Source organism: Athalia rosae, chromosome 3 (genome assembly GCF_917208135.1).
Source record: "Athalia rosae chromosome 3, iyAthRosa1.1, whole genome shotgun sequence".
NCBI classification, from domain to species: domain Eukaryota; kingdom Metazoa; phylum Arthropoda; class Insecta; order Hymenoptera; family Athaliidae; genus Athalia; species Athalia rosae.
In genome coordinates, this window is record NC_064028.1 from 18,090,096 (window position 1) to 18,098,870 (window position 8,775).

General features: G+C 40.2%; 2 protein-coding genes across 16 annotated transcripts in view; one reads left to right on the plus strand and one right to left on the minus strand.

The window, feature by feature from the left end:
• LOC105690570 (protein phosphatase Slingshot) overlaps positions 1-5,138 on the plus strand; it is a 110,236-nt gene extending 105,098 nt beyond the window's left edge. For all 15 annotated transcript variants that reach the window (XM_048652711.1, XM_048652710.1, XM_012408481.3 and 12 more), the window contains one exon: positions 71-5,138. In XM_048652711.1, coding sequence (XP_048508668.1) covers positions 71-2,241 — 2,171 coding nt within the window. In that variant the 3' untranslated portion in view covers positions 2,242-5,138. The remainder of the gene's footprint in view (positions 1-70) is intronic.
• A 471-nt stretch (positions 5,139-5,609) lies between these two features.
• On the minus strand, positions 5,610-8,588 carry LOC105690595 (uncharacterized WD repeat-containing protein alr2800-like). Its single transcript, XM_048652719.1, is given in 7 exon segments — positions 5,610-5,978; positions 6,043-6,237; positions 6,296-6,497; positions 6,571-6,805; positions 6,808-7,043; positions 7,248-7,490; positions 8,194-8,588. Coding segments are annotated over 6 exon segments (1,230 nt in total). The 5' UTR covers positions 7,451-7,490; positions 8,194-8,588; the 3' UTR covers positions 5,610-5,819.
• Positions 8,589-8,775: the final 187 nt, after the last annotated feature.

The window sequence follows — 8,775 nt, forward strand, 5'->3', positions numbered from 1 at the left end:
GTGATAGATTGAATGGAATGACCCTGTAAAGACCGTTCTGACTTGACCGAAATTTGTATTTGTATTCCAGTATCGTTGTCGCAGTCACTTGAGAGGTTAAATAATGCTGGAAATCCGGAGATAACTCGCGAAGAACTTCTCCGCGGAAGTAACAACAACACGAACAAGACTGCCGATGACCAGGAGGCGCGAAACGTATTAATGCCATGTGACAACGGTCAATCGTACAGCGTTTCTCAGAACAAGATCGTTCATTTACCCGGTCCGGATACACCCAGCGTTAAGCACAGGGTCAACGAATTAGAAACTCAAGGACAGAGAAGAAAGGGCCTAGTACTGAATCTCACCAACCAATTCGAAGCTGTCAACAGTAAGCCCTCGTCCCCTGGGTCAGACTCCGATGTCAAGCCTTTGTCTCAAAGTCCTCTATCCTGCATCGACGGCGCAAGCGACAAGCAAATTGATCTCATAGCCACGGATTCGGTTTCTGAAAATTCTCGGATTGAACCGGAGTCTCAACAAGTAACCGCTGTAGCTGTTAACGAGGAATTCGACAACAAACAAGACAGTAAAGAAATCATCGCTGTTTCCAATAAAAAGGCAATAACACCAACCTCAATTAACAATAGTGAATGTCTAGTCTGGACTGCGTCTGCAGAATACAAATGTACAGAGTTGAACAGTTCGGGCGGCACAGTGATTGGTGCAAGTGAAAATAGTGAGTGCATCGGAGCCCAACCTACGACGACTGTTTATCCTACCGTAACCGGGCGAAGGTCGAGGAAAGATGGCGATCCATTTAGTACACAGGTCGACAGGGTATTCGACAGGGAGGAGAGGCGGGGTGAGCCGGCGAGGGATTCCCCGAGTCGACAAAATTCGTGGAGCAGTTACGACAGCGCCGTTATAATGGATAATAATTCGGTTCATAGTTCATGGGCCACCTTGCCCTCTAGAAATAGTTCTTGGGGGTCTTACGATATGCGACCTTCCGATCCCCTTGGATCCAGCGGTCTGTTTCCTTACGACAAAGAGGAAATACCTTGGCATCCCGGTACAGTGAAACGCACGAAGCAAAAGTTGGAGGAAGGTACGAACACGGTGAAAAGAGTTTGCACGCAATCTTCGGATCCGGACAATTCAGACAAGCCTGAAAGACTGACAGGTGACGAAGAAGCTCACCAAGAATCTTACAACCCGGTACTTTTTCATTATACCGCATCGCCCACTCCGAGACAGAAGGATTCATCACCCCCCGCGAATGAATCTAGTCTGAAAAGTGACACAGCCAGAGACCCGCTCAGCCCTGCGGGTGGTATAGATATCGAACCTGGACTAACTAGCATTAGACAACTCGGAAGATTATCGACCAGCGCCCCCGCGCCATCCTCCCTATCCGAAGAATCAGATTTACCCTCCCCGCTCAGATCATGCAGATCTGAAAGTGAAACCAGTAGCCCGTGTGTAGTTAATACCTCGCAATGCCCTTCGGTGAAACATCACAAAATGGTTCTCGAAAATTTGAGCAACAAGTCGATGTTCAACAAAAGGTGTCTCTCCATCGACGATTCGCCGGAATCCGAATCCCCCAGAACCAGTTCTGGGATCGTCAAGAATTTGAAGAAAGAGTTCGAAGCGAAATCTACCAAAATAGAAAAAAGTCCCGAAAATAACGAGCCTGAAATATCTCCGAATACCCGACCGAGGAAGGAGACGAAAATAAGGAGCTTACCGTCGTCCCCCGTCATTGCTCACAATGAATCGAAGATTCAGTGTTCGCCACTCAACGATTCTGCAAGAGAGAAGGAGTCGAAGAAAAATGAGTCAAAGACACCGCAGCCGGAAAACGTTGAGGATTTGTCCGTGAAAGTTCTCGTTGGCAAATATGAGTTTGCAAAGCCAGAGCCTAGAAAAACTTCCGAGATACAACTGAGAGTTCACAAAGATAAGGACAAGGAGAAAGACAAGGATACAATGGAAGTTCATCCACCAGCTAAATCGAGAATTGCTCCAGAATTATCCAGGAGGTCTGCGCCCATAATGATTAATCATTCGTCTCTCTTTCCCGAAGCACCGGAAGCGCCGGGAAGGCCGCCGTCGGTTCCATCGCCGAGCGGTGTACTTGCCAGCGTGGTTGCTAAGGCAGCTAGCAAAAAGCAGCAGCAACATGGTAGGTCTCATCCCTTGGCTATGCTACGGCACAGGCCAAGGCACAGCAGTCCAGTTTACAACACAATGTAAAGTAAAAGTATATTCTGATGCATATTTAGCGGAGTAAATTTTTCGGATAAATGTGATGTAGGAATGTCGTAGCGTTGAATGTACCACTCTATACACCTAAGTATGAGAGGTACAGTTTGTAAAAAAGAATTGTGTGATCTCTTTAATGCCGATACGCTTTGGCTACGAGCTATAATGACAATAGCTCGGTCGTTAATTGAAACAGCCAAGACAAATATCCGGTCTAACATTTAGATACGATTCACCCGTTTGTTTTTCATGAACAAAACTTTTGTGGCACTGTTCCTCTTGGCTGACATCTTTCTTTCTTTTCTTTTTTTTTTTCGTTCTTACCGGTGCTCGAATCATTGGATTGATGAGAATAATCGGACAAAGATATGAGAAAAAAAGAATAAACAAAATGTTAGATTTTTATCCTGTGCCACATAAATGCTACTCACCGTGGTTTGAAATTGACGGACTCAAACTACGGTAGTGAGTGAAATAGATAAAACGTCTTGGTTTAGATTTATTCGGTTAAAATAAGCTATAAATGCAACAATACAATATGATTAAGTGGAGAAAAGTCGTTTAAAGCATGGAAGTATGAAAACTAGTATTCCTATGTCATCTCGTCATAACTTAGTGGGCTTGGAATCAAATAAGCATAAATATGGTGCGATATGTTAAGGAAAAGGAATGAAAAAAAGAGAAACTATAAATTATCAATTCGAGCAGAAAAGTGCAAAGTTCTTAGGGTTGGAAAGAGGCTTCGATGGTCAAGTGGCGAGCGCTCAGTCAGGCTGTGAATGTAACGTCTGAGCCTCGCGTGCTTCGGTATATATTATGTATATTCTTTTTAGATATAATTTTTGTTTTAATCATCTGTTTCGTTTTCTTTTTTTTCGATTCGCTTCACGATGATGGTAAAGTTATAGCAAATGAATTTTCGAAACAATTCAATTGATCGATTGAACAGAGAAGAAAATTACCGTGCAGAGACTATGAGACAATGTAATGTAAAAATACACTGTTAGTAATTTATAATGACTAATGTGATTAGAAGCACATTGAAGTGCGTAGCGTGTGGGACGAGTTATTTAGAGAAAATAAAGTATTCTGTGTGAACGTTGATGAACTGTGTGACTGAATAAAAGTAATTGAGGCAGTGAGATTGATGATCAATCATTTCTACTCTTTAGAATCTATTCATTTAGATATAATAATATAAATTAAGTTCCTTGTGCTCTCTTCTGGCGAATCGAGGAGAAGAAAGATTCAACGGAGTTTTCAGCTTAAAATTTTGTAAAAAACAAACAAACAAAATAAAAAACGCATCAACAAAAATAAAAATACAAAGAGAATTCGTATTATGTTTCGATCGCTGTATCCAGTGATAGCTACTTCTTACAACAATTAAGAGACATCATTTACTATGCAACGGATCGTTATTTCGAGGGGCTACTCACTGCCAAATCTCGTGACCCAGTGATTGCTGATTTTGCGTGATTTCAGGTCGATTTTCAATGGTTTCTTGCAGTCGTCGATATCATGTGATCGCATGGAAATTTAGCGCTGATTTCGCGTTTTCGTATGATTTCTGTGATTTCAAGTGATTGTAAGTGATTTCACCTATCCATGCGATAAGGTAAAGGAGAGTTCGGCTCAATCGAATCCCGGTGTCGAATTAGAAGCGGTAAAAGAGAAAAATATTAGAGTCATATTATTTTTTATGACAAATCGTATCAGTCAAAATAATTTATTTGTTCAATGTAATATAAAACAAAGTACATTTCGAACGGTACATCTCAGGGGAACAAGACTTTAGTCGGAATCATCCGAGATCAATGAAATCTCGGCATTTTATTGATTTTACTCGACTTCGACCGATTTCATGGAATTTCACGTGATTTCATTCCACAGTGAGACGGTGTATTCAAGAATGAATAGCCCCTCGCGTTATTTATTTTGGTAAAGATTTTACAAAAATAAAATTTTCGTTACAATTCGCAAAGCTTATCGACAGCTTGTACTTGTGGATAAATATAAATTATACGATTTTTCATCCCAATGCTTCAACTACTTGTACTTATTAATTGACTATGATTCTCCTACAATTTATACTCCTATTACTGTAATTATATTGTACACCTAATGAATTCAGTTCAATAACTTGGTTAATCGAAACCTACTCATAACTTAGCTATCTATACTATACGTTCAGTTAGTGATAGTGAGTACATCAGAATTTTAGAACAGACTCTTTTTCACCGTCATTTTTCCTTTATAACAGGGGAGGATGCTGGAAACGAAAATTTTCATTCGGCATCAAATTTCAACTGGACAATGAAACAATTCATTTTCATACATATCATAAAATCTATACTTAATCCAAATTGAGGGGACGCGAGGCAATATGGCGTACTTCAGGAATCTATGAGAAAAAAATTAGAAAAATTTTCAATCCAAAATGATGTTTGAGATCTCTCTCGATCATTTTGAATAAATTTTCCCGAAATTTTCGGGGGAACCCCATTCTGCCCAGCTACCCCATATTGCCCCTCGTTTCCCTACAAAATACAAAAAAAAAAAATTAATAATATTACGCTGGAATTGCGTCCGTCAATGAACCCTTTCCGAAAAAAGTTGGCTGAAAAATATTCTTGCACGTGCTTTACATCTATCGGAGACCAATTTTATACTACACGGAAATCACCTTCACTGATTTTAATTACTCAAACTCGATGACGAGCACATAACAATGATATGCCTATATTTTATTACCACGTGACTTTTTGAGAACGAGAAAAAATAAAGCAAATCGATCTAGACTTAGATTCTTACGAGCAGTGCTGCAGGCTTTAAAACTATAACTCGTAAGCAGCAAGTGTTCATTTAAGTTTGTCTTGATTGTAAAAGATTTCTGAGATAAGCTCAGAGCTTTGCTTACTATTGATAAGAGCGACCTAAAAATCTATAAGAAATAAAATGTTTGTGGTACATTTTAGGTACAATCGGCGTCGATCGATTGGTTCGTCATGACACGAATTGCAAAAATCATTTGTCCCGAGGATTGATAATTTTTTCTTACAAATTCAAGTTTATATCCCAAAGTGAATGTTGAATATCACTCGCAGAAAGCTGCAGCCAAAAATGTACAATAATTGAACAGTTTTTGGGAGATGTCCCAGCGATTAGAAAAAAGAGAATGTAAATTTAATTGAAGGAAAAAACTATTATTGTCTTTTTGTTCATCCTCCGTCGGTAATTTACTGATTAGTTATTAGTGTCGCGTAAGTTTGTATAAGGAAGAATCGATGTGCTCATTTTAAGTATTTCCCCACCCCCATATCCGGCCCACCACTGCCCCAACTCCCACGTTTGTCCCATCTCGCTTAAGTGTGTGTTTAAAAGATAATAAAAAGAAACTACTGTCTTATCAAAGAAACTGTGCGTTGTTCTGTATAAATTTTGTACCATAGTTTGTATCAAATGAAATACATTGTTTATTGCTTGATATTGTTGTACTCGACACCGTCGCCACAATATTCATATAATTACTTCAATAATGAATTAAACGTGATTACGAAGCGCCGTTTTCAGCCGATTTCGATTTCGTAAATTTTTTTCGTGCTGCAGAACGCCATTTTCGGTAACTGGGGTATGTCGTTCTTCAAACGTTTCGTGTGCTTCGTATTAATCGGACCGATGTCCAGATCGAATACCGCTCCGGGAAGATTTCTCACCGAGGCTACGGTCTAAAGTGGTATCGTAATCGGATAGTCATTAATTCATCGCGAAATTGTCTCTTAATTATATTACCGTATGAGAACGCAGATCGACGACTCTGAGAAGATTTGCATCACCGCCGCCGCAAACGACGAATAAATTATTTATATATTTTCCGCAATACAATTGGGAATTGAATATATCCGGTTCTATGGTGACCATCAATTTTCCTGAACCGTAATCCCACAGCTGAAGAGGATTCTTTCGTTGCCAAGCGCAAGTTAGGACCTAAATTTCAAACAATGAAATCATAGCCATCGTACTTATAAAACCTCCGAAATTTTACCTCCTTTCCGCTCTTGCTTATATCGATTCCATCGCCGCACATGTGAACACCTGAAATTCGGCGCGTTGCGTACGGTTGCCTCGTGTCCCAGAATTGCACGGTATCGTCCCAGCCGCCGCTGATTAATTCGTGGGCCGATTTCGGGTTGAAACAAGCGCAAAAAACTCGAGAAGTGTGGCCGTTCATCGTTTCGGGTGCGTTGCTACAAATTGAAGCAAATAATGAATAACTTCGCCGGGATATGTGGAGGGGAAATTTTGATCCGATCATCATACCTGGCGTGAAATACTCTTTCTTGTATTTTGGTCTCTTCGTCGTAAAGATAAATGTTCGTATCGTCGCCCACGGTTACGAATTTTGGTAAAGAAGGGTGGTACCCCAGCCCTAAGGTTTGCCTTCGTTCTCTGATGGTGTAGAGACACTGCCCGGTCGGGTAATGCCAGCATTTTACGCAGCCGGTGGCATCTAAAATATGGACAGGTGAACAATCTGCTTTCAATCGATTGGAAAATTTAGATACTGACACGTCGCGGTCAGAGTCTGCGTTATGGGATGGGATTTTCGAAGGGGGCGATGTTTTATAGCAGTCGTCGGTCCAGGATTTTGTCGCATTTCGGCGTCCCGAAGCGCAGTCATGTACTGCCCAGATTTTACTTTGAACATTCTTATCGAACCGTCCGAAATACCCGCTGCTAGCATTTCACATTGTTCCGTATAGGCGATGCATAATATATCCTGCGTTCCTTCCCTGCAGCAGTTTCAATTTGATGGAAAAGTTTATCGGAATCTAGATCGCATCGAACATAAGAAACCGCATTTCCTTCCTGTTCAGTTTCTTGCATAGTATTCGAAAAACTAGAGCAAATAAATCGCGATACTTCTGGATTTTCCGAGCAAACTTTGAAGGCTCGAAGTTTTTTTTTTTTTCTGCTAATTGTATTTTAGAGCGTACATTTGACTGAGAATATTCACATCTCCGTTCAATTGTAGACCTTGTTGGACTTCCGATAAATAATCAGCTTCCGCGGCGGTACCGGCGACTTGTGAACGAACGAATGCGCTTGTGACTGCGTAGCTCACTGTTCGGGATTTCGGATTCAGTGAATCGTGAAAATTTGACAGCATGTTTGGTAGTGGGCTTTGGCTGGTATTCATGGTAAATGCTCGTCATTAAAATGTTCCGATTGCGACACACCTGAAATAAAACATGAGTTATGTACAATTCTCATTAGACGTTATCACGATAATTATGAGTGCCCATTATCGAAAGTTATCCAACACAATCGAACATTGCTGATTTGAAATTCCTGCCCAGATCCTGTTCAGGATAAGTTCAGCCTATTTTATTTAAATTCCTGAATACTCGCCTGAAATCAATCGATTTTTTCAGGACCGCAACTAGATTCAGATAGCTTGCAGATATGAGTATAAATTCATTGGATGACGGAAAAAGAATCGATAGAAGAATCAACCGCGGGGTAAGGGAAATTATTTGATTCTCGATCGGTTTTTATAATTTAAAAGCATGCAAATCTTGTTTCGTGAGTGGATGTACGTCCGTAATCGAGAATGATCTTGCGACTGTTAATTACGCAGGAATTTGGAAGTTATTTTTTCATGTTGTAGCGGGAACTTTGAGATGACACCTGTCAGAAATATACGAGTCCGTGAAATTAGCGGTAAAATGTATCAGCCACATATGGGGTATTATTGAATTTTGAAATGATGAGGCGGTGGTTCGAGATAAAAATCTCGAAATTTCAGACCGCTGATTGGCTAACGCCAAATTCAAGTGTTCGTTATAGGTTGAAGATGGGGTATTCCAAATATGATCGCATGTAAAACACACGAATGCGATATTTCTGATAATCGATTCACAATCGACGATGAATACTTACCGTCAGTAGGTACGAATGCTCGCTTTATTCTTGCCTCACCAGTTATTATCTGTGGCTGCTTTACCGACCATTTTTTTCATAATCGAAGAAAACAAATTAATAATAAGATAATCTTCCATATCATCCATTGATAACTTTTGATCAGCTTGCCTGTACGGTATGTTGCAGGCCTTCGCACACAGGTGAGACCTTTGGGTCTGCATGCTCAATAAAAGCTCCGATGGGATGAAACTTTTGTAATTTCCTTGGTACGAACACATGCCTCTTTTTCGATATATCTTTTCTTGAAAATAAAGTTTACAATTTTCTGACAACTTTGATCTTTGAGCTGATCACTCACAGCAACGCGGATCTTCGGATCCGCTCCCGCTTGAAAAAAATGAAGATAATTTGAAGAATTGATATTCATTTTACCATAATTTTGCAAAAAATTCCAAAATATCGCATTTGGATTTCATCCGCGGATGATTTCAAATATTTGTTATAGAGGAACACGCACGCACATCGACGATATTTTCTATTTTTGGCCAGGTACGAGCTGAAAAATACAAAAGATGAGAGAATACCGTGAATACGATGCCG